The sequence below is a fragment of the Pleurodeles waltl genome, chromosome 9 (genome assembly GCF_031143425.1).
Source record: "Pleurodeles waltl isolate 20211129_DDA chromosome 9, aPleWal1.hap1.20221129, whole genome shotgun sequence".
NCBI classification, from domain to species: domain Eukaryota; kingdom Metazoa; phylum Chordata; class Amphibia; order Caudata; family Salamandridae; genus Pleurodeles; species Pleurodeles waltl.
In genome coordinates this window covers 157,609,635-157,636,305 of record NC_090448.1, presented here as the reverse complement: position 1 = coordinate 157,636,305, position 26,671 = coordinate 157,609,635, and the positions used below count along the sequence as shown (strand labels likewise).

The 26,671-nt window shown below is 44.5% G+C and overlaps 1 protein-coding gene across 1 annotated transcript in view; it reads left to right on the top strand.

The window, feature by feature from the left end:
* The window catches only part of DNAH12 (dynein axonemal heavy chain 12), a 937,015-nt gene that overhangs the window by 497,201 nt on the left and 413,143 nt on the right, over window positions 1-26,671 (top strand). The window contains exons 39-41 of the mRNA XM_069206470.1: window positions 9,733-9,899; window positions 11,176-11,431; window positions 18,392-18,694. Of these exons, the coding sequence (XP_069062571.1) occupies window positions 9,733-9,899; window positions 11,176-11,431; window positions 18,392-18,694 (726 nt within the window). The remainder of the gene's footprint in view (window positions 1-9,732; window positions 9,900-11,175; window positions 11,432-18,391; window positions 18,695-26,671) is intronic.

Here is a 26,671-nt window from a genome sequence, read left to right as displayed (position 1 = left end):
TAACTGGGAGGGGGGGTACCCTCGACTGACTCCATTAAAACCGTCCTCTCCACTACCATCTCACCAGCTTCACCACTGTGCTCCATTGCTCCAATCAACTCCCTTTTGCTCTTGAAAAGAGAGTCAATCATAACAGGCCTTGTTTTAAAATAAAATATTAAGGATGGCGTGATTCCCTTAACGTTCTTAATTAGCAAATTCTTGTCCTCAATCATAGAACTCTCCACAGCTGATTTATTTAAGGGAGTTTTCCTCAAATTCAAGTTTTCAGGATAGGAGGCTTTACTTAGCGTGGACTTCATTCAGGCTTTTATTGATTTTGTGGAAATTCTAGCTGTTGTTCTGTTTACCGCTGTCAGGACGCGGTAACGCTCCGGCCGCAGTGCGCGCGTTCTTTATACCGCGCGCTGCATAAATAATTTACACTGGACACGCAATCAGTATAACAGGCTGCCCGGTTTCCAACTGCCTCCCGCCTGCCGACCCAGCCACTTTATTACCTCTCCCCACGTCACGGGGTCTAAACCATTCATACCCCCATTAGCGGGGGAGATCAACCTTCCGGCACGTACTGACACGGGTTTTAGAAAACGACACCCCTGTCCGCTGGGTAACTTGGGGCGGTCCCCCAAACATAACATTCCTCCTCAACTATAAAATACCTTAACAACTAGACAGGGATGCATTACACACCTAATGCACAGTCCAACGGTGCTCACAACTAACTTTCCCAATGACCTTTTGCCCACTGTGGTCCACATACGTTAAAATGTTCACTTTACTCACACAAATAGTCCTTCAGCCTCTCTGGGGGTGATAGACAGGATCGCAAGTGATATCTTCCCCTCCCTTTTCTTTGAATCACCTCCCGACTGTCGTCCTCCACGGGCACCTCTACAGACTGGTTCTCCTTGATCGGGGTCGGGACCCTCATAGGTGCAACTTCTCTCTCTCCGAACTCAATCCTGGTGCCTGTAGGCCTATTCCTTAGCCCAGTCTCAGTGAAAAGATCTGGTCTCTCGAACTCTTCATCTTCTCCCTCATGGCTCCTGTCTTCTCTGCTCCTTTGACAAACCGGGGGATCTCCGTAGTAGGTCTTGAAACATGAGATGTTCCTTGTCACCACCTCATTTCCTCTTGTAGCTGTCATTAGCGTTTCTTTTACTCGCGTGACAGTCCACAGGCCAGATTCAAAGGTCGTTTAAAATTTTCCTGCCGGATGTCTATTCTTCATGAGTACCACCTCACCTTTACTCAAATATCTGTTACACGCTCTCCTCTTCCTTGACATCCGCTCATTTTGGACCTGTCTCTGTTGCAGTCTCGCTTCCGCTTGTCTTTGCCTATTTTTTAACTGTTCTGGTGTCTCTGTCATGGTTTCCACTTGAGGAATGGTATCCCTTACTTGTCGTTGCATGCAAATATGGCTCGGGGGTACACCAGTTGTACTGTGAGGAGTCAGGCGATATTCTCTCAAAAACTCAAAAATCGCACAGTCTATATTTTTCTCTCTCACTACCGCAATCCTCAGTATTTTGTTTAGGGTCCTCATAAATCTTTCAGCCTCACCATTGGCTTGAGGCCATCGTGGAGTGATTTTTCGATGTTGAATGCCATGGGATGCCAGATATGCTGCAAAATCATTGCTCAAAAATGGAGGACCATTGTCGGTTCGTAGTTCTTGTATCATCCCATGCGTTGCCATAATTTTCTCCATGCATGGTATTACCTTCTCCGTGACCGTAGATTCTAAAATTTCGACCTCAGGATATTTTGAGAAATCATCGATCACTACTAGCATATGTCTTCCATCCGGTAGACTTCCCAGATCTGCACTCGCTCTCTGCCAGGGCGTCGCCGGGATTGATTCGGTAATGATGGGGGGTGGCGGATCCATCGGCCCCACCAGTTGACATGCGTGACACCTCTGTATGGTCTTCTCCACCCAGGTGTCTAGGTCAGGGAACCACACTTTGCTTCTCAATCGGGCTTTTGTTTTTACCATGCCCTGGTGAGCGGTATGGGCCAGATCTACTGTTCTTTGCCTCAGGCTGTCAGGGATAACCAGCCGACTTCCTCTCAACAGGCAGTTTTCAGGCGACACCGCCAGCTCATGCCTGACTCGAAATAATGCTTGTAGGTTGTGGTTGGCTTCCTCGGTTCTTAGATTCAGATTCTGCTTCAACAAATGCCATCTCCCATCCCTGACACAGGACATTGCCAATTGCAATACCTCATCTTCTTTTGTTGCGTCTTGTATATCTTTCAGGGACATAGGCAGTGGCCGCGATCTCTCCACTATCAACCTCACATACTCCTCCGTACTCTCGATCTCCTCATTTTCAATTACGGTAATCGGTCTTGCATGTCGAGACAAATAGTCTGCTGGGTTTTGTGCCCCGGGGCGGTATACCACAGAGAATTGATACCCTTGTAGTTGGAGAATCCATTTTTCAATCCTCTGGGGAGGCTGTGAGGCTGTTTTGTTGAATAACGGTATCAGCGGCTTGTGGTCGGTGTAGACAATGAATGGGTGACCATAGATATACAGATGATAGTGGCGACAAGCCCAGTTAACTGCTAGCGCCTCCTTTTCTATGTGTGAATATCTTTGTTCCGTTTCTGTCAATGCTCGACTGGCATATGCCACGGGGGCCCAGTCGCCTTCTTTTTTTCTTTGGGACAACACGGCTCCGAGACCTGTGGGGCTCGCATCCACTGAGAGCTCTGTTTCTTTTGCTGGGTCAAAGAAGACCAGAGTTGTCTCTGCCGATAGTGCCTGTTTCGTGTCCTGAAATGCCTTTTCCTGCGTAGTATTCCACTCCCACGGAGTGTGAGCCTTGGTTAACTCCCTTAGGGGAGCCGTGAGGGAGGTTAGATTGGGAATGAACCTCCCGCAATAAGTTACCATTCCCAGGAAACTTCGCACACCGGTGACTGAGGAGGGGGTGGTGCTGACTTTATATCTGCCACCTTCTCTGGGTCAGGTCGAACTCCTTTTTCTGAGAAATGATATCCGAAGAATGCAATGTCCTTTCTCAGAAATTTGCACTTCTCCTGATGTAATGTTAGTCCATTTGCGTGCAGTCGTTGGAATGCTGCTCGTAACCTCTGTAGGTGTACCTCAACTGTGGGCGCATGTACCAGGATATCATCACTCACATTTATGACTCCCTCCAGGCCAGCCAGAACTCCTCTTATGGTGTCCTGGAAAACTTCGGCCGCGCTGGCGATCCCGAAACTCAGGCGTCGGTATAGTCTTAGTCCCACATGGGTGGAGAATGTGGTGATAGCTCTGGACTCCGGAGCCAACATTATTTGGTGGTATCCAGCTCTTAGATCCATTTTTGAGAACCATTTGGACCCGCTGACCTCTGCCACTATTTCATCGACTGTCGGGGTGAGGTGATGCTCCCTCCGGATAGCTACATTTGGGAGGCGCATATCTATGCATATGCGTACCTCCCCTGGTTGCTTGGGTTTTCTGGTGACTACAATGGGTGACACCCATGGGGTTGGTCCTTCGAACTTCTCAATTATGTCCGCTTCTTCCAGTTTCCTCAATTCGGCCTCCACTTGTGGGCGGAGATGAAATGCAATTCGTCGGTGTTTCAATGCGACTGGTTCTATAGACTTGTCTATGTGTAGTTTTACTTGTCGATCTTTCAGGCAGCCAATTCCTCGGAATATATCTGCGTACTCTTCCTGTAAGCTTTCTAGCTCCCCCACGTGGATGCTGAACGCGAATGTTACCAGTTTCAACTCTTCTGCAGTACGGCAACTGAGCAGCATTCCTGTTCCGATCTTGGTGACATACACCTTGGATTGTACCGTTGCATCATCATGATTGATGTCCGTCACGAAGACTCCCGCCATTGGGAGGGGTCTTGTTGATCCGAATGCGAATACTTGTACTGTTGTGCGCCGTAGAGGGGGGTTATGCGGCATTTGGTCAAACTCAGATTGCGCCAGTATATTAATTGACGCTCCCGTGTCAATGAGGGCAGTTACTTGGTGCCCTGCCACTGTGACTTGGCACTTTGGAATTTTCTTCCGGCTTAGACAGCCCGGTTCTGTTGCATGGATTATGGACACGGTTCCTTCTGGCTCGTCATCATCATCCATGTCAGGAATTAGATCTGGTGGTTGTACCGCTTTGGCCCCTTGACTTGTCTTTTGTCTATCTCCTCTTGCCCTGGTATTTGAACGGCAAACTTTTGCGAAATGATTTAGTTTTTGGCAGTTGGTGCATTGTTTTCCCAGTGCCGGGCACTTCCCTTGGTGTGGAAATGTTCCTCCACACATATAGCATGAGCGTTGTGCACCTGTCGATCTTGTTCTGTCCTTTTTTTTTGTTATGCTGCCTGATGCTATGGCATTTATCGGTTCTGTTTTGATGGTTTGTGCGAGCGCAGTTTCCATGTGTGCGGCTCTTACCCTGGACAACTCTTTTGACCTGCCCATCGTCAGCATGTCAGCCATCGTCCTACCTGGGATCTGAAGGATGTGCTCTCTTAATTTTGTTGAGTGGCATCCTTGGATAAATTGTGCTCTTATCTCATCATCTGGGTCAGGTAATGTGCATGTGCTTGCTAATTCCTTTAACCTTGCATAGTATGTGTCTACTGATTCATCTGAGCTTTGTCTGGCTTGTCGCAGGAGGAATGGTTCGTAGTCTGGATTTGCCATGGGTTCAAAATATGCAGTTATTGCTCTTTTCAGCGTTCGGTACGTGAATGGGGGCCCTTCTTTAGCCACTGTCTTGCTGATTCTGTGCAACATCGCTCCTCCCATGTGCAGGAGCATCGGTCTTTGTCTATCCGGGTCTAGTGCGACAGCTGCGAAATAATTTTCTACACGTTCCACCCATGACTTCCATTTTGCAGTCTGTGCTGATGGGGCTCCTTCCATCACAAAAGGCTCTATGACCGGGAAAGTAGCCATTTTTTTTTTTTTTTTTTTTTTTAAATTTCCTTGACCTCTGTCTATCTTTCCTATACTTTGTTGTTGTCCTTCTTTGTTTGCTCATATATGTCTTTATTTTCTCTTTGTTGTACTCCTTTGTCCCCTTTTCTTTCTGTGTACTCTTAGGCCCAATTATCTGTGCCCCTTCGTTTCTGGGCCTCACTCTCCCCCTCACCTCCTTTTCCGTGTGTGGCTGTCAGCCGGTCTCCTGGGGCCGTTTTGGGAGCAATGTACTGTGTTCTTTTCTGAGCGCGCGTCACATCAGGGCTCATTCCAGTATTTCCTAGATGAAAAACGACTTCCGCTCGCGCCTTCTTGCTTCGGGCGTTTTTTTTTTTTCTTGGCGCGTGTTTCAAAACTGCCGTGGTCGCCCCGCCGCTTTTCCCCACGTGGGTTCGATCCCACCCTCGTCGCCAATTTGTTCTGTTTACCTCTGTCAGGACGCGGTAACGCTCCGGCCGCAGTGCGCGCGTTCTTTATACCGCGCGCTGCATAAATAATTTACACTGGACACGCAATCAGTATAACAGGCTGCCTGGCTTCCAACTGCCTCCCGCCTGCCGACCCAGCCACTTTATTACCTCTCCCCACGTCACTGGGTCTAAACCATTCGTACCCCCATTAGCGGGGGAGATCAACCTTCCGGCACGTACTGACACGGGTTTTAGAAAACGACACCCCTGTCCGCCGGGTAACTTGGGGCGGTCCCCCAAACATAACAGCTGTGGGGCGCTCTGTGCCTCCCAATCTGTCAGTACTGCCCCCTGTACAAGAGAGGTCCACGATGACCCGACCAAATGACTCTCCTCGTGTCCTCTTCGAGTGCGCCTTTTTATTTGGATTTCACCATTCAGTCTGGCCCCAGTCCCACTACCCTGCTCACCTCCTGGGCCCAGGGATGGGCACTCCATCAAAAAACAAAGAGGCTTGCCTTCTTTAATTAGGCAGCACCTCTTCCTCCTCCTTATAGCTTCACTGCGGTCCTCCTTGACTCTCAAGCGCCCCACAGGCACCAACTTGTGCTGGCTCTGCCCCCTCTGTCTTCGGCAGTGTCTCCAGCCAGCCGCGCGCTTATTCCAAAGCGGAGCTCACCCAGCGTCACTACGGGAGCCTGCATCCACTGCAAAACAGGAAAAAACCCTATGCTGAAAGTTCGGGAGGGGGGAACCCCACCCCTCCAGTATCGCGCCATCATCCTCGAGCGAGCCAGCGGCACCCTCCGCCGCAGCCACTTGATCCACGTGGGTAGATTTCCAACCGGACATTAACCGGCCGCCATGTTCTCTCCGATCGGAACGTGACCTTTCACCTTCAGGTCACAGATTCGGGCTGTGCCTTAATTTTAGATCTTGTTTCAACAATCCTTTGATTGTTAGATGTTTGGGTTTTGGGTATTGTTTCCCTTATAAGAGCACCGCCTCATAAGAAAATAGGAATGTAGTAATAATTATACTAAAGCAACTAGAGTACAGTTGTGAGCACCGAATTCTCCCTCAAACCCACACACCATTAAGTGATAAATACAATCTGTTTTTCTCCTTCCTGTGCCTCTTTCCCACCTTTTTTCTCAAAATTTCAGTTGAATCATAAAAACACCTACAGTCTAATACTTGACGATACCGAAATATACATGATAAGGAGGAGCTCTACCTTCTGGTAATAATGAATCTTTAATCAGCATTCAATAGCCCATCCTTTCTTCCTGAATGTGAATGGAAGTGCTAAGTGCTGATATGGTTCCCTTCCTTCCTGTCTTCTCGATCCAAGTTTGTTAAGGTGAACTCCTTCAAAACTCCCTGGTTACTGATTAACTGCGCTGTGCCTTCCCTATTCACATGCTTGAATTATTCCCTAAGTCAGGTGGGACCTTCACTAGTTAATTTTAGCCTAGCATAGCATAGTACCATTACCTCCTCAACCCCATTTCTCGTCCCAATACTTCTTGACAATGGATGTTCCACCTCTACCCAGGCTTATATGCCTTACCCAGAACCAATCCAAAAATGCTGTACGCAAAAAAAAAAACCTCCCCCCTCTTAATCTCCAATCACCTTGCACCACCTTACCATAAAAAGATTCTGGAGCCCAGTCCTCAAGTTATATGTTGGTCCTTTGGGCCATTCCAATTAACTAGGCCCTAGGAGGCTGAGCCTCATCGGGTTTGTTTGTATGCCCCGTCTACTTGCCTCCCAGCATTTGGTGCTGTGCTGGGCATTGCGTCTGTGGATGGAGGTCATGGCTGTTTCCCTGTATGAGGGGTTGGCTGGGCCTTCCTTGCTGGGATTGTGGGGTTTTTTTGTACAGAAAAAATGCCCCCCCCCCCATGTGGTCGAGGCTGGTGGGGTACATCTGTTCCTGGAAGTTATGTGGCACGATTTCCAGTGTCTGAGGCGTTTTTACTTTGCTCTCCTCCTGCTTGATTTTTTTTTGGGTGTTTGGGGCTTCTGTGGTTTTTCTCCCTCACTTTTGACTATTGGTTCTCTGTATGTGTTTGTGAAACAATATTAATAATAGTAAAACTAATAAAAGTAATATTTTTATATACCACTCAAGAGGAGTCACCTATGGCCTAATTGTTAAGGTCTCATATTCACACACTAACAGTTGAGGGTTGTAGTTCAAGTGTGTCTGTGGTAAAAAACAAATGACCCATAAAGCAGCATGGGATATACTTTACTGCTATTTCATGATGTTTCTATGTGTGTTACCCTTGCTTTAGCAGGCATGGTTTGGACATCTTGGGGTCTTGTGGGGCCTTATAAACAGGCCTTGCTTCCTTCTCTGTGTCAGTTTACCATGGAACACAGAAAGAGATTGGCTTCAGTGTTGATCAGGAGAGAATAAAATGGCGTAGGTCTGAGGATGTCCTCCCTGGATCCTCTCAGGGAATGAGAATTTATGATGATCAATTCCAGCTTCTCTTCTCCTCCCTTTCTGATGCTTTTGTGAAGTGCAAGGCATCTGGCAGCTCACACTATTCTCTCTCTTCCCCTACCTCTTCAGTATCCTCTCTGGTGGTGTCCTCTTCCTGTCCTTCTTCAGAGTATGATGAGGATGTTGGATCTCCATTGACTGAGACTCTGTCCAAGTCCAAATTTCTTTAGAAATCTGATCTTTTGGCACTGTTCAGATATCTGTGTGACAATCTGAGTATCCCATAGAGGATAAAGTCCCTGGTCTGAGCTCAGGTCTTTTTCAGCAGTTTCATTTTTGCCCCCTGCTTCCTTGGCTGTCAACAAAGAAGTACTGTATCTTCTTCTTCGTGAATGGAAGGATCCTGAAAAAGCGGATGTGCCAACATTTTGGCTCATCTTTATCTTCTGGCCAAACGTGATATTGAGTTCCCCTCATCATTGAAAGTTGATTCCCTGCTTTCTCTTTGCTGGTTGCCCATCTATTATGTCCTAGGAAGTTCCTATTTCAGATTTTGTTGATCGTCAAGTGGGGGCTTCCTTAAAGGAGTGTTTTTCTGGTGTGAACCTGGCTCTTCAAGCTGCCATCTTTGCTGTCTAGGCCTCTCATGCTTTGGTCAAGGGCATCTAGTCTTTGACTATGACAGTCCAGGATGGGGTTGAGTGTTCATCTCTGTTTACTAATATGGAGACTTAGAAAACCTTTCGGTGTATGTTTCCTGTGATATTTTAAAGGCTTCAGCCTCAGCCATGGCTTCTTCAGTTTCTCCTTGCTGCCAAGTGTATCTATGTGATTGTAAGGTGGACTTAGCTCAGAAATCAAGGTTGTTGCATATGCCCTTCTCTGGCAGCCATCTTTTTTTGGGAAAGATTTGGAGCCAATGCTCCACAAGACTTTCAAAAAACAGAAACATGCCCTGCTTTTTCACTCACATCACTGAGCTGAACCCTCTCGGAAGGAAACACTCACAGGGTTTTTTGGGGTCGGTTTCAGTCCAATTCAAAGTGCTTCCGTGCTCGCCCGTTCTCCAAACCTCAGCCTCCACCTGCACCCAAGACAGGGAAGCGCTCCTGACTATACTGCCCTCCCGGTGGGAGGTCATCTTGCCCTTTTTCTTCCAGCTTGGCAGACACATGTTTCAGATGCATGGGTGTTGCAGATCATCTCAGAAGGGTACTCCCTAGACTTCAACAGCTTTCCTCCCCATACAGGTCTGGTGGAGTCCCTCTCAAGCACCTTTGATCTTCCTGTTCTTTCTCAGGAAATTGGAGATCTCATCAGGAAACGTGCTTTTATAGCATTTATAGCATTAGACAATAGAATGAGTCATTACAAACCTGAGCTGTGCTCAGTAGAGGAAAATACTTCCGGCAACCAATTTACATTATATTTTTCCCCATGGAATATTACAAGAATATAGAATAATTATTGAGAGCTGAAGTACTATTGCATTGAGGTTTCACAATAGTACCACACACCTCCTGGAAACCTTTTGGAATATGTTTGATAGCCTTTTGCTGACAGAAAAGATTTGGCAAACCAAGTGGGAAAATTATGTTTTTGCCAGGCATTCCCCAAAAGGCTATATGCATGTTAAGAATAATAGAGGAATATCTGCTTTTAACGTTAATACTGGGTGAGCCATTTATACAGTAATTTCTACATCTATTCTATATAAAAAACTTAAATAGCTAAGGGTTGAAACTTTACATGTGGACATGCACCAAAAACAATGACCTACTTTTATTAATCTGTGAGAATAATATTTTCTGTTACATAATCATTAAGTGAATAGTGCCATTTTGTTTTGATGCCTGTTTCTCTATAAAATATTGTATTCTTTTGTTTACCTAGAACATTATCATGGGGAGGCTGGACAAAAGACGCAAAGGAGTATATGGACCTCCAATGGGAAAAAAGTGTATCATCTTTGTGGATGATATGAACATGCCTGCATTAGAGCAATATGGCGCTCAGCCGCCAATCGAACTCCTCAGACAGTTTTTTGACCATGGAAACTGGTAATTATTCAAAATCAGGCACTATAATATTTTAATATTGTTTAAATTAAATTTACTCTGGCCAAGGGAAGGAGTAAATGTGTTTGCATGTTGGGGAGTGAAGGGCACAACCACAGAATGAGAGGGAGCATAGATAAATGAGTTTGTTCCCTGGAATTCCGCACACCTTTAAATAAGCCATTTGCAAATTGAACTTAGGTTCTCAAATGGAGTTGAGAATGTGGATCACCGGGGACCAGGTATGTCAACCCTGGTGCTAGGACAGGGTAGAAGTGGGATACTTGGAGATTGACAAGCCCTAGTAATGATGATGTTCGCTGCTGTGGGCCCCCCGCCTGTCTGTCCATTGATGCTCCTCCCCCATACTCCCCCAGTAGGTGTCACTGCAAGACACTCTTGTATGGCTCTGTCTTCTTTCTGCAATTGTTCATGCTGCTCTTTCTTTCCATACTCCTTTACCACTTCCATCTCACAACAAACCCCCTCGCTATCCCACCCCCATGTGTCTTCCTCTCCTCCTGGGCACACAATGTCAGGGAAGCTGTGGCCATCCACTGTAGTTCTGGCTTCGTTGTTCTCTCTCTTCAAAGGGAGTATCCCCTGATGTGAATGTTCACTGACTGTATCCTCTGCACTGGACCCTGGTCTTGCTCTGTATGTCCTCTTTTCTTCATCCTTATCCCCTGTTAGTATTTGTGAAGCTTATTCTCCAATAAATAAATCTTGCAAAAAAAAAAAAGAGAGAGAATATGGCCTATGAAGCTGATTTACTCCTAATCAACATTATGCCAGTCTGATGTAATATTACATATGAATAAGTGCATTTAAAATTGTAAATTTGTGTGTTTTAATTTGCACAATTTGCACACAGAACTGAAGATCTTTATGGATGTAAGTTGAAATTAAACTTGCACATGTCTTGGTGGATCTGGCCCAAAATACTTTAGAATTCTCCCATTTTGCACTTGTTTTTATTAAATGTTGAATGTAGTATGTTCCATGTCTTATCTGTATATTACGTTTCACAGCTTTCTTTGCAATCTTGTATTTTTTGTGTCACTATCACCTGTATTATTGAGTGATTGCACTTAATGGAAGCCTCAGCTGAAAATATATATGAATATCAACAAGTACCCTATTAGATTTCTACAATGTCAGTCTTGCCTAACTTGTGGGTAACAGGTTCATCTGATCTATAGAGAACAGAGTGGTGGCAGATGTTTTACTGTGTTAACTACCAATCTTGTCTAACCAAGACTGTTCACCTCTTTTGAAGGTATGATCTAAAAGATACCACTAAAATACTACTAGTTGACATACAGTTGATTGCGGCAATGGGCCCTCCCGGTGGAGGAAGGAATGCTGTCACTCCTCGGTTTCTGCGCCATTTCAACATTGCTACAATCAATGCCTTCAGTGATGCCACCATGGTCCGAATCTTCTCCGCAATTGTGGCCTTCTACTTTAGAGTTAATGAGTTTTCTCCAGAATTCTACACTGTGGGAAACAATATAGTAAATGGAACAATGGAGGTAAGTCAGTGACAACATTCTCTTGGCACTTTTAAATAGATTGTGTATTATTCATTTTATTGCTTTCTGAAGTCAAGTATCGTCTAATATGTTCAATGACGCAGGTGATAATCATAAAACACATTCCCAACTTTTCTCAAGGTTACCACCTTGTGGAGGCATGGAAACTGCTTCCAGCTCCCAAAGCTCTTTAGAGTAAAGCTTTGCACAGCTAGCACCTCTTGTGTACGGAATTCCCTGCCATCTGTGCAGCTGTGCACCTTGGCAGAATCCATTTGTCAGCTAACTGGTAAGGACTGAAGATTGCTTCATTGTAAACAGTATTTCTTCCTTTTTTTCAATTACACAGAGACCCGGACTCCTACCAACACTGACAATTCTTCTTTTTTTCTCCATGTGGTATATTAGGCCGCACACAGTCTCAGCACTTTTCTGTTGACTGTTTGGATTTCACTCTGCACTGCATCAGAAGAGTGTGTGGCTTTTAGTTGGTCTGCTGCTAATGGTTTTGTAGGGAAAACGTCATGCTGGTGCCAGTGTAGAAGGTGATTCAGATTGCTCTCCCCGCCCTTCCCTGTTAAGCAAGTGTCAGCCTGGTGTATCATTTCTTTCAACTCTGCATCTTGCCTTTTTTCAGCTTTACGTCCAGACTCAGAACTTGAGGGGGCTAAGCTCATCGCTGACCGGAGAAAGGCTGTGGCAAGAGATGGTGGTCTTTTTCTCTTTGGGATTACTGGGTATGTCCTTAGACGTGTCCTTAGGGCCACCTCCACAAGCTGCAGCTTTTCAAATCCATTCTAATAATGTCATGTGTCAGTAGGAGTTTCATGCAGAAAGCCTGACCAAGCAATATCAATCTCTCAAGTTGATGGTTGGAATTCTGGGGGAATTCAAGGTCAACTCCTCTGGTCACACCAATTTTTTAGGGGCACTAAACTATCCATCAGGCTCTATTTGGTAGTCTCAAAAATGCTTTTAAGTGAAATGCTACTCCTGCCATTGGAGCTGGAGGGAAAATACATTTCTTGCTGTTGTCTGTTCACAAAACACATTTTAAGTTGCTATCTCTGCTCCTACCTCCCAACTGGCTGCCTGGTGAACCACCTTCTTCAATCCTGTTTAATGCCTTATTTCAGTTTTACGGAGAAACGCACAGCAGGTGAAATGGACAACTGGTCAGCTGTACGGCGCAAGAGACGCTAGTCATTTTCTTCTGCATTAGTGTATGAGTATATAACCTTCTATTTATGGCCTTCTCCATCAGCTGCTCATCTTGTGAAACCCTTCAATTAAGTTCAGGTAGGAGTGGCTTTCGCTGCATAGAGCCTGACTTGACAGTGCCAATCTCTAGTGTTGTTAGTTCTTTGGGGAGGTGACAATGGCTCCCATGGCTTGCTCCATTAGGAATGGAACAAAAAACAATAAGAGCACTTATGTGCCACCATGTGGGCATTCTCAAGGGTGTATTAGGCATTCTCAAAGGAGTACTGATTTCTTAGCTCTTCCCCACCTTGTCTTTTGGAAGGTTTGTTATTAGCAGGTTGAGGTGCAGGGGCATGGAGAGTCTGAAGTTTGATCAGTATTTACTTGTTAATCTTCATCTCCCTCCTTTTCCAACTTTTGATTCCCTCATTAGCTCTTTCTTTCACTTCATTTATCAAAGGCTAGAAAGAGAGGATCTTGTTAATTTCATAGTTTGGGATTTGAATGCAATTATTTTCAATTATGCTGTCAGCATATTCGCTGGATGCTTTATATATACACCACGTCCTCTCCACCCGCATTATGTTGACCAGATAAGAGAGGTAAAAGTACCTTAGGTGCATGTAAGGATTATGGTTATATAATTGCAAAAGAAAGATTGCCCAATGATATCCCTTCCCACTTTACGTACAAGAGCTGGAAGATGTTACTAATTGACTATATCCTTACTTCTTTCCCCATGTTCAGTTTTCTATCTGATGTTGAGATATTGGACTCTTTGTGGAGCGGTCACAAAATAATTTGTTTTAGCATCAAGTTAGCTCTGGCAGAGTACTTGCTTAGAATTTTAAGGGTGGTACAATGCACCTTGGCATAGCGAATGAGAAAGTCCACTTAATATTGTTAGTGAGTGTAATCTCAGTGGCTACCTTCAAGAAAGATATGTGGACCATGGCGGTGGAGAACTCTTTTCCTCAAGGTGCCCTTTCGATAAATAACAATCCCCTAGAAGTCACCCACAAAGAATTTAGTCTTAATAAATTGATTATCAAATTTCAAGGGGAACAATCCTTATCTTTTTCTTGGGTTAGAAGGAAAGTGCTAAAATTCTTAAAAAGAAGGCGCTCAAGATGGAAAGCAACCATTTAAAAAACAGCAAGTTGATAAGATCTGTACTGATCTACAGGAAGCTGCCATCAATAAAGACTCTAGAAGGTTCTGGAACATAATTAATATAGTATGAGGCCCAAAATTAGTCCAATCTCAAGTAATAAATGGTTGTCTTATTTTTTGAACCTATGCTCCACTAATCCCTCACTTGATGAGGATGTACCGCATTTGGGTGGTTACCTCCTCTAAAGTGAGAGATTTAATAAGCCCTTCAAGAGCCCAAATTAAGGAGATTGTTCTTCCCACAAGAACCTTGTGTGCTAGGAGCCAGGACCAAATTCAGATCACCATCATATAATTGGAAGCAGAAATTTGGTTAGTCTTTTTGGCAGCTCTCTATAACTGTTACTGGCATAGATCAATTCCACCTTCATGGAAGGCTCTACTGCTCTCCCTAATAACTGCAGGCAAAATGCTCCTTGATTTGATAGGGAAAATGTGTGCTAAGAGCCTTTTAGGTCATCTTCAATATTGGCTGGATGCTAATAATATCATACCGCTGGAACAGGCTGGGTTTAACACCTAACAGTTCTACCTTAGATAATCCACAGTCCTTCAATAGATATTAGAAAAATATGTTGTGCTAAGTAATATGCCGGTCTACGTGATTATATTGACTTCCCCACAGCGTATGACCGTGTAGATCATCCAACCCTATGACGAAAGCTCAGAAATCTGAAAATTCCTGGCCAACTACTGAACCTTATCACCGCGCTTTATTCCTTTACCTGGTGCCATGTCCTGCTTGGGGCAACCGTGAGCTATCACCTAAAATAATGAGGAGCAACTGTCTTAAATAAGTCTGTCTGTTAGCTCTTTTATTATTTTCATTATATATCCTTGACTTACTAATGGTATTGACTGACTTGGGAGGGTATGCCCAGAAGGTAGGTGATTGTAACTATCTTCATTGCTTTATGCAAATTATATTTTTGACCTGATTCCTAGAGGGCTTAAGAGTTGGTTGGATTGTCTGCAGAGGTTTGCTGTCAGCCATTATTTAAAGATTAATATCAATAAGAGCAAAGTGGTGATCGTTAATGTTAAAAGAGGTAGAAAACAGAAAGTTTGAGTTGTGGCTAAGAATCCAGGAATTGGAATATGTTAATACATACCCTTATTTGGGCAAAATATTCTCTGCCAATCTTTCCATGAAAGAACATATTTCACACTTATCTGGGAAAGTGATGGCACATAGCAACACACTTCACACAATTTATAGGGCTGTGGGCTGCAGACATTTTATGCATTAACTTTCTGTTTATAGTGTAAGAATCCACCTAACTTCACTTAATGTCATTGTAATTATGGATTTAAAATATTGGAACTTTCTGCATAAAATGGAGAGGAAAGTACTTCACAAAAATTGTAATGTAAATGTCCTTGCTCGGGTTGAGGCCTTACCCTTAGAAATGGGGCTCCTGATCACCTATGTTAATGGGATGACCTCTGTCCTCCTTTGGGGAAACAAGCTTTTGCTTAACGTTAGAATTTGGGAAATTTGTTGACACAGGTATACACCCTGTCCAAGTAGGGACCACTATCCAAGGGTAAGTCAGATAGAGACCCAAAGATAAATTGTACTGACCCTCTGGTAGTTTGGCGCAGAGCAGGCAGGCTTATCTACAGAGGCAATGTATAAAGCGCTTGTGCAACACACTCACACAGTAACACAATGAATACACCACGAAAAGAGGCTCCACACAGGTTTATAAAAAATATATTATTATATTGTAAACAAATTAAGGCCAAAGCGATAGAAATTTAGCAAAGTGATACAGTGCTTTTATCTGAACAGGGTTGAGTTTACGGCAATTTCTAGTTTTAGTTATTTAATTTTTTTTTAAACATATGATTTGGATTACTTTCAGGGACCAAAATATGCTCTCATGCAAGGGCAAAATAAGGATGGAGATATCTACATGCTCTGCGGCCCATCCTCAACCATACTTAAAGTGGAACTTGGAGTTTTGTATTTATCGTTTTTTTTATTGTTTCGATTTAATATTTTGCCATTAAATACTATGACAGGAGCATGGCTGGGCATGTTCCTTGACCTTAGATTATGTAATCTATGCACAGTCTCCAAACAAACTTTAGAGCGTGTTATTTTTGTGTGCCCCGCATTGTACCATAATCATTGATATTTGCTGAAACTACTGTTTTTGAAAAATTGAGTGCGCTCATCAAAAGATGCCATTCATTTTTTTATTTAACACAGTAAATGAAATGATGTGTTTTGACATTTTTAGCTTTTCTAAATGTTTCTTAGATATTGATGAGGTAAACTGTATTCCATGTAGAGTGGAATTCATTGCATATTTGTATTTTATGTGAAGTGGATCTCATTGTAGATCTGTATCTTATAAATACATTAACATTGAGAAACAGAATGGCTCTCAGGCACTAAAGAGAAAAGTATCTGTGTCCTTGAGCAGAGCAGGTTGTTTTGAGCTGGATTTATGTCTGACTTCTCATTGATTAGCTCATCAAATAATTCTATGAGGGCAGAAAATCCCCTTTTGCATGCTCCGAAGGAATCCTAATAACTGATCTATCTTAGTCTAAGACATTCCTACTTCACCATTCTCAGTGCTCAACATGAGGGTGAAACAAAGGACTATTCAGTGAATGCCTAAAGCCTTATTAGCAATTAAGTGTTTGAGCTTCCTGCACAGCCCTCTTTGAAGTTAATAAGAACAAATTAATAAACATAAGTTTGATATTGAGCTCTCCCACTGAAGCCATGTTCAAGGAAAGGGAACAACATTACATACTAAAATTGTTGGTGGCTGGAGGAAACAAATGCTTCAATACATTATGCATGTATATGTTTTTTCTACAGGCCTAAGACCTATATGCAAAGTGAATATATTGGTATCAGCAATTGACCTCCCTCTTAAAGTTTAATAAAAAAAAACTATCATCTTAAAGTTTTTAAGGCCTTAAAGCTTGTCAAGTAGCTGTCAGTGCCTGATGATCACAACAAAGGGGTGTGAAAGTAAAGTACTTGCAAAAGAACCAACTAAAAACGGTCAAATTGGCTATATCCATCAACCATATATGAAGGCTTCTGAAGTAATTAAGGGACCAGAAGAGCAAAGCCTTATTTGGTTTACTGGTCAGCTGTTAGCAAGTGAACATTACATGGACAGTAAGCAATCTCCCCCTAATAACTGGCTTTGACAATGAATAGGAGAAATGAAAAAACGAGTTCAAACCAGGTCTGTGATAATTGAAAATGTAAATAGTACTACCTACTTAACAAATATATTCAGCTGAGGGCAATTCAGGGCCAGAGTTTTTGGAATGTTAATAGCATGAAGCTTCTTGGATTATCCTTTTCAAGTTGGGTAGTCCTGAAAAATGTAGTCAATACTGCTACCTTGATCCCTGCTAACATCAAGGAAGGTATTCTGCCTTTGAAGCTGAGTAGACTTTCTGGGCCAGACAATGTGCCTGCAACCAGATGTGTATCACAATGCAGATTTTGAGCGGCCCAATCAACTACCTCCCTCCTTTTATGATGGGTAAAATCAGCTGGTAGTTTAGCAGATTCCTGGTGTGTGGCCACTATCAAGCCCATTTTCAAAATGGCTGCTCCTAGCAACCCTGTGAAATACCACTTAATTTATTTATTGATATACTCCAAAATCTAAGATAGACCTATTGTGCTGGAATGCATGGTCTATGGAGAAAAATATATACTCGGTAATATAACAATGGACGATTGTTTTTCCATGTAGGGGAGTTAATGAGACAATAAATCTGTTACTTATCTATAAATTTCATTAACCCGATTAAGGTCCTCCTTGTCCCAGTCATGTACCCTCCCTCCCTTCTTATTTTTTTGTCTGGTCTTGTTACTAGCAGGCATGGAGGAGGGAGGAGTCTTTATTGAGTATAGAAATTGAAAAAAGACTAGCATGTAGAAGTAGTAGAAGTGCCTGTCTGGAGGCGGGACCTCCTCATACAGTAATGAATGGGACGAGGAGATCCTTTGAGGGGGTAATTTTGCTGTTCCTTTGTTTGTTTTTTGGGTAGCCAAACTATCTGTCTTAAGCTACCCCGTTGAGTCTTCTGTCCCCCAGGAGCCATCAATAGACGTGGTCTGTCAACAGGTGATCTGCAAGGGTGAGTATTGTCTAAATTATAGCAGAAATTGTCCTACAACTGATGAGATTTTAAGGTGCAAGCTACATCGTAAATCCGCATCAGGCATGCACCAAGTTTTCCCATAACCAACTAATTGGAGGCCTTTTTGCTCTTTACAATGTGGTTAATGCTGAGCCACAACGTCCCTGCACCTTATTTCCCAGTGTTTAAACTGTGCCTGTTGAGTATTGGTGAGTTTGTAAAGCCTCTCTGTGCAAACTTTGCCCAACAACAATAGGAAAAGCTAAACATTATTTGACTCCTTAAATGTTGACTTTGATGATGTGAAAATCCAATATATTGACTGCAGTGTGTGGAAAATGCCTATTATGTTGCCTTACTATTGGTATATATATTTATCTATATATATATATATATATATATATATATATATAAAAAAACTAAAATGTCTGTTATGTTGACCTGGTCTAGGTATACAAAAAAGCAACAGAGAACCTCTTGCCGACTCCTGCCAAGTCGCATTACACTTTCAATCTGCGTGACTTTTCACGCGTGATCCAAGGCTGCCTGCTTATCAAGAAGGATTCCGTTGAAAACAAGCGCATATTCGTCCGGCTTTTTGTTCACGAAGTGCTTCGTGTATTTTATGATCGACTTGTGGACGACCGAGATCGAGCCTGGCTGTACAATTTATTGAAGGAAGTTGTGAAAGAAACGTTTAAAGAAAGTTTTGAAGGTGTATTTGAACATCTGAAGAAAGAGAAATCACCTTCTGTGAGTATTCGTGTTATTGCCAAAATAGAAAGCAGTACACTTTTTTAAAACTTGGTACAAATAGTTTGGATTGTTCAAAAGTATTTATTTGTTTGTAGTGAGTATAATAGATTATGCTCCTGTGCCCAAAGTTTTCTTAACACTGTATTATGGGCATTAAGAAAGATTGCTGATGTTGCTGAGTCTTAGACTTGTCAAAACTTTAGGTGGTCAGCACGGCCCTGGCATCTGTGGGGAGTGGTGGTGTGGGCAAATGGGTGGTGGGAAGTGGCATGCACTTCGCACCGTGCTGTAAACATATAATATAAAAAAAACTTACCTTACACGCACGACAAATCCTCCTCCTCACTGCACATCCTCTTCCTCTGAAGTACGATGTTGAGTGCAGGCCCCAGCCAACTCCCTTAACCGATCCTGGTGCTGTTCTCATGCTATTAACCAGCATGAGAGGAGTGGATTGGAGGCATTATCCTCTCTCAGTGGTTCTGAGGGCACTGGGGGGGGCCTATGCTTGCTCTAATCCAGCTGTTTTAAGACAGTTGGGTTATAGAGGTTTCAGAGTGAGCAAGTCTGGATGGCTGTAGCAAGACGGCCGACCAAAGAGACATGCTCACTTTGAAGTGCCCAGGCAGCCCACACTCCTCCCGGCTGCTGCCACTCAGCAGGCCCCAGCCTGTCCTGACACTGTTCAAGATGAGGGATGAAAAATGAAATGGTACTAAGTAGACTTTATTACCATTTTATTTTTCATCTCTGGGGCTTTTGAGGCCATTTTATTTGTCAGGGCGACGCTTCTCCGCTCTAATGGAGGAGCCCCCCCACTGGTCAGACTTGTTATATAATAATTATGAAACTGAATTCCAGAAGGTGGTGGCGTAAAATGAAAATGATCTATATATGAAGATGCAACTTTTAAAATAAAGGAACAGTCAAGAGCGTAATCTTGTTTGAATAGAGCTGCTGTAGCACACAGTCATCCTTGGTAGGTTTAGTAGTCTTTTGTTTGGTTCTCAAACAATGTCCTCAACTAATGGACATATCTATAATAAAAAAAGGTCTCCTACAGTCATTAAAAATGTACTTTCCGCTACAAATATTGGAGAATGATTGACCCAATTCAAAAGGAACTCCCTGTGACTTACTCCTCTATGCTTGACTTCTAAATTTCATGAGTAAACTAGGATTTGGGCAGGAAGCCTAGAGTACCTCAAGCGTACATCAGATGTAGTCAAAGGAATCTGGCAGAAAGTACTTGGCTTGAACATCACAGGGATAAGCCGACAGCTGAGCAAAAATATAATATAAAATCTCCTGGATACTAACCACCCGCAGAAGCAACAGGCTTGGACCCTTGAAAACTTTGTAAGCTGTTGTTGTGCCATGCTGGCGCCGCTTGTTTCCAGAGCAATTTCCCTTCTGTTGAGAGACGTTGGCTGCCAATGACAATAGTGAGCACCTCAAAGAGTCCATCCTATCTGACCTCTTTAGCACTCCTTTCAATGTCCAAATGTTGAGACTTGCAAGGGAGCAGTGGTCAATAGTTCCAGTGGTTGGTCTTAAAGGTATTGAATGTTCGTTTTCTTTGCTTCCAAGTTTGTTTGGTGATTGGTAACATCTCTCATTTAAATGTTGTAGAAAGTCAAACAAACTTATTTTAAAGAGTGAAACTCAAGACTGATGAACTTTGTACCCGGGTGTATGCCACACCATCGGGAGATATTAAATTGACCTCAGTGTGACTTGGATGGCATGTTAATTTTGGAAGATTTAATGTACCTTACACTGCCAATTTTGCCATGGACTACCGGGGGATGCCTAAGAGTGAGGATCATGCTCATTCCTGCCACTCTAATTGTATACTAATTTCTTTAGAGCAGACGTTTGTGTGCTCTTCTTGTATATTTTTCTCTCTTGTACGCCTCCTGGTTTTAGCGGTCAGGATGAAAGGATGATCTGCGTGATAGATGATATGGCAATGTCCTGAAAATACTTTCAGTAGTATTTCTCTCCATCAATCCTGATTATTCAAATTAAACAGTTTCAGGAAGTTTCAGACAATAATGAACCCACTGGCTCTGCATTGGCCAGGAGAGTCACTTCTCTTCCAGGGGATCCTCATCAATAGTCATAAACATTGAATATTCCCGCCCTTGTGCGGGGACCCCGGAGCATATATATATAAAATACATACATATTATCATGTGTAAAACAGCAATGCAGGCTATAATCATAAATAGGCTAAAATGCTTTATTTCTATGCAAGTTTTTTTTTTTTTTTTTTTTTTTATATTATAAAATCACAATAGATCATAAATATCTACCTAAGCCCCAAAAACTGGACTTAGGGAAGTAAGCAGCAGTAAATAGCAGAGAAAAATAGAAAAAAACCACATTGAAAAACAATGAAGCATTCTTAGCCAATAGGCTGCATGCAGGTTAACACAGGAGAACCATAAAAACTTTGGCACCGTGCCTTTAAGACCCTGAGCACCTCCAGTATCCCACCATGCCTCAGGGGTGAAGGGAAGGTGACAGTTGGTTCACAGTTAGGACAGTTCTTTTTTCCGGCTTCTTCTGAGAGGATCCTGGAGCATTGAGCTCTCAGTTTTTCTGAGTTTTTTCTCCAGAAAAATCCCTAAAAATAGTGTTTTTCCTGTTTACTCGACAGATAACATCTTTTGTCTGAGTTTGGCAGTCTTTTCTGACAGAAAATGCCATCTCTTTTTGTAAAATGTCCTTCTTGTGGGAAGAAGAAAGCCCAGTCAGACCCACACTCTCTGTGTATTGTCTGCCTGCCACAGAGTCACTGTCCTGACACCTGCAAGTATTGTAAGAAGATGTCAAGGAGGACTCTCAAAGACAGAGAGAAAATCAGGCTACATGGGCTTCAGGAGAGGAAAAAGTCAACATCCTCTTCACTTCCCAGGCCTACAACAGAAGGAATGGCCAGATCGACGTCGACAGGTAGGATTGTGCCTGTTTGTTCTCCATCGACGTCATCGGTGCCACCGTCTCACCGGCATAGATCGCCGTCAACGGTGACCAGACCGACGTCGAGGGACAAAGCGTCGAAGCATGGACAGCACAGGGGTACATCTCCGTCGACGGCAGACCGCCGTTCGGCGTCGAGCCATCTCCGGCGCTCCCGTTCGCCGTCGAGAACATCTCGCCCCTTGGCGTCGAAGGACACGACGCCAAAAACACCACGACGGCATGAACATCCGCCGTCGACCACTCGCCACTGAACGTCGAGACACACGACGGCGAGTAGGTCCAGGTCCCGCGATCGGCGTCAAGACATTCAACGTCGAGGCCTTCGGCGTCAAGACCTTCGACGTCGAGAACAGACCAGCCATCGCAACTTTCGACGTCGAGGATGCAATCGACGTCGACACAACCTTCAGCTGTGTCACAGGCAGTAGAGCCAGCGGATAAAGCTCCCTCACCGGTGGTCTCTATACGGAGTGCATCATCCCATTCCAGAGCGGGCTCATCGGGGCATGTTTCTCCCATCACTCTATCACCTAGATGGTTAGAGAGCCTGAATAGACCGGCAGCATCCCCGGATTCCCAATACTCTAGGATGTATTCTCCTACTGCCTCATTACCTAGAACGCCATCGCCTACAGCTAGAGCAGGACGGGCTCGTTCTGCTTCTCGTCAGCCGACCACAAGACCTGCACACTCTGCTACAGCTTCTCGTAGCAGGTTTCGTTCCCGAAGGAGAACCAGGTCGCGAACACCACACAGAAGATCACCTTCTTGGTCTTCTTCAGGATCGTCTGTTGGGCGCTACTCCCCCACGCTGACAGATTCTCCACCTGCTAGGATCTCACCGGTGGATGATATCACCACTTTTAATGAGGTTCTTTTAAGGGGAGCGCAGAAACTAAATATTGAGGTACCGGAGCCGGCCACCTCATCCTCAGTTATCTTTGAGACCCTACAACACAGATCAGTCTCGAGAAAACTGCTGCCACTAGTACCAGGTTTGCTGCAACCTACTATGGACACCTTTCTGACTCCAGCCACTCTCAAGTCTGCCCCGGCTAGGATTCAAAAGAAGTACAAAGCTCCGGAGCAAGATCCTTTATTCCTGCGGAAGGATCCGCCACCGGACTCTGTTATCTTAGCCGCAGCCAGAAAAACACACTCTGTGGCATCATCTTCCACAGTCCCCCCGGATAAGGAGAGCAGACACCTAGACTCCCTGGGGAGAAAGATGTGCGGTACGGCGGCATCTGCTATGACGGTCTCCAGCGCCTCAGCACTTCTGGGCAGATATGACCGCTCTCTGTGGGACTCACTCCACAGATTTACAGAAAAGTTGCCCAGGGAAGATAGACAGGACTTCCAGGAAATCTTGCAGGAAGGGGGCCTAGTATCTAACCAGGTCATCAGCGCGGCGGCGGACGGGGCGGATTTGGCTGCGCATGGGTATGCGCACGGAATCTGCGCTAGGAGGTCTTCCTGGCTACGGCTCACGGGTCTGAAACAGGAAGCACAGCAACGCATTTTAAACCTCCCATTCAGCGGGAATTCGTTGTTCGGTACCCACGCGGATGAAGAGATGGCCCGAATGAAAACGGAGGTGGACACTATGAGGGCAGTGGGCCTGGAACGTAAGAAAGACTTCAGGCGGAGGTACAGGCCGTACGACAGACGACCATTCCAGCAGAGGGTTCAAACCCCTCACTGGTCTCAGAGGCCACAACAACGACAGGGACGTCCCCTGTTTCAGGCACGTAGACCCACAAGAGACCGAGGGGCAAGTAGACCTCAACAGTCTACAGCAAAGACACCAACAAAGCAATGAAGCATTGCTTCCCTCAGCACTGTGCACCACTCCGGTGGGGGGAAGTATTACGCATCATCTTCACGAGTGGCACTCCATCACAAGAGACAAATGGGTGCTCAATATTGTCGAACATGGCTATTCTCTCCTTTTCAAAAAACCTCCGCCACACTTGCCGCCAGCAAGATGTTTTCCTTCTCATCTCAGCCTGCTACGCAAGGAAGTTCTTGCACTCCTACAAAAGAAAGCTGTAGAAAAGGTTCCTCCGGCACAAAAAGGAAAAGGGGTGTACTCCCGTTACTTTCTGGTGGCGAAAAAAGGTCAACAAGGCATCTTCAGGCCAATTCTGGACTTACGGCTCCTGAACAAGTACATAAGAAAACAGAAGTTCAGGATGCTAGCCCTTCACCAGATTGTTCCGCAACTGCATCAGGGAGACTGGATGTGCTCCATCGACCTACAGGATGCATATTTTCACATCCCAATAGCATCCAAACATCGGAAAAAATATTCGTCTACCCCTACCTGGACGACTGGCTATTGAAGGCTTCCTCTCCGGATCAGGCGAGAAAACATCGAGACATTGTACTAAGAACTTTCGAGTCTCTAGGTCTTCAAATCAACCACAACAAGTCAACCTTGATTCCAACACAAAACCTCCACTACCTGGGAGCTATACTAAACACAGAGCTCCAAAGAGTGTATCCTTCGGAGGAACGACTTTTATCAATCCACAGGAAGTGTCTACAACTATTAACAGCCGATGCACCTACTGCTCGTCAGGTGACATCGCTTCTGGGCTCCATGGCTTCATGCATCTTCATTGTCCCGAATGCCAGGCTACACATGAGGCCCCTTCAGGAGGCATTAGAGAACAACTGGAGCCAAAAGACTGGTCTCTGGGAGGACAGAGTACGACTACCAGCAGCGGCTTTTCAATCACTACAATGGTGGATGCACAGACCTCACCTGTCGATAGGTTCTCCGTTTCACCAGACAATTCCAGCCGACACTCTGGTAACGGATGCGTCTCTTCAGGGTTGGGGTGCTCATCTGGGTTCCTTCCAAGCTCAGGGTCTGTGGTCCGACAAGGAAAAGAGCTATCACATAAATCTACTTGAGCTCAGAGCGGTCCATCTGGCTCTCAAATCTTTCTCTCCATTGGTTCAGGGGAAATCTCTCCTAATTCAGACAGACAATACAACCACAATGTATTACCTGAACAAACAGGGGGGAACAAGATCACTACCTCTGTCTCGAGAGTCCCAAACGATATGGCATTGGCTCCTGGCCAGGGGAATGTCTATCACAGCGATACACCTGCCAGGTCAGCAAAACGTAGAGGCAGATTTCCTGAGCAGACATCTAGAAGACGCGCACGACTGGGTCCTACACGACGAAGTCGTCGAGGACATCTTCGGTCAATGGGGTCGACCCCAGTTGGATCTCTTTGCAGACGAAGCAAACAAGAAATGCCCAGACTTCGCATCCAGGTTCTGCCGTCCGGGATCTCAAGGGAATGCCCTGTTGATCAACTGGTCAGGGATATTTCTCTACGCCTTTCCACCGATTCCCCTCATACCGGCAGTAATCAACAAACTTTACAACTCCAGAACCAGAATGATTCTGATAGCGCCACAATGGCCCCACCAATTCTGGTACACGGATCTACTCAACTTATCGGAAAAACCTCACAGGAGGTTGCCGTGCAGACCGGATCTCCTGAGCAGAATGGAAGGCAGAATCCTACATCCCAACCTTCCCTCTCTGAGCTTGACAGCATGGCTCCTGAATTCCTACAGTATGGGCACCTAGGGCTCTCACAGGAGTGCATGAACATCTTGAAAGAGTCAAAACGACCTTCCACGCGGCGTTCTTACGCTTTTAAGTGGAAGAGATTTTACATCTGGTGCTCTCAACAAGGTATAAATCCCATACGAGCTCAGGAGGATGTCATACTGTCCTATTTGCTTCATCTGGCGAAGTCTGGTCTGCAGGTATCTTCTATTAAGGTTCATTTGTCTGCAATTACAGCGTATCGTAAGTCGCCTTCTCAGGAATCCTTCTTTACGATACCTGTAGTCAAGGATTTCTTAGAAGGCTTGAAAAAGGTTTTTCCTCCCATTCGGAGACCTTCTCCTCCATGGGAACTGAATGTAGTCCTGTCAAAACTTATGGGCCCTCCCTTTGAACCTATCCACAAGGCCTCTTTACAGCACCTTACGTGGAAGATGGCTTTTTTGGTGGCCATTACTTCAGCGAGGAGGGTCAGCGAAATTCAGGCTCTGTCTTGCAGAGAACCGTACACGGTTTTTCACGATAATAGAGTGGTTCTGCGAACTCACCCATCTTTCCTTCCGAAGGTGGTGTCAGAATTCCATATCAATCAGACTATATCTTTACCGACTTTCTTTCCGAATCTGGAGACTCCGGCTGAGAAAGCATTGCATTCTTTAGACTTGAAAAGAGTGCTGAAATTCTATTTGGACAAAACAAAACCGATTAGACATTCTAACCATTTGTTTCTGAATTATGGTCATTTAAGAACAGGCGAGGCAGCGTCTAAACGAACGATATCAAGATGGATTGTGTCTTGTATTGTTAACACTTACCAACTGGCTAATAAGCAATTACTGGCTAGGCCAAAAGCGCATTCCACAAGGGGAAAAGCGGCTACTGCTGCCCTCCTTAACAATGTACCAATTTACGAGATTTGTAAGGCTGCTACATGGAAGTCTGTGCATACCTTTACTAAGCATTACTGTTTAGACTCGGATGCAAGAGCGGATGCCCAGGTGGGGCAGGCCTCTCTTAGAAATCTATTTGCATGAATATGTATTCTTTCCTGCACTTCTTTCAGACAGTCCGCAGAGTTTAGGGATGGGCTTGCTAATCTATTCAATGTTTATGACTATTGATGAGGATCCCCTGGAAGAGAAGGATAAGTTACTTACCTGTAAATCCTAGTTCTCTTCCAGGGGTATCCTCATCAAAGTCATAAACAACCCACCCTCCTCCCCGGACTCAAGTCTCCTAGAAGTGCAGGACAGATTATCTTTCTGATCAGTTACACAGATTGTCACCGTAAAAAAGTACTGACCTAACTGTGAACCAACTGTCACCTTCCCTTCACCCCTGAGGCATGGTGGGATACTGGAGGTGCTCAGGGTCTTAAAGGCACG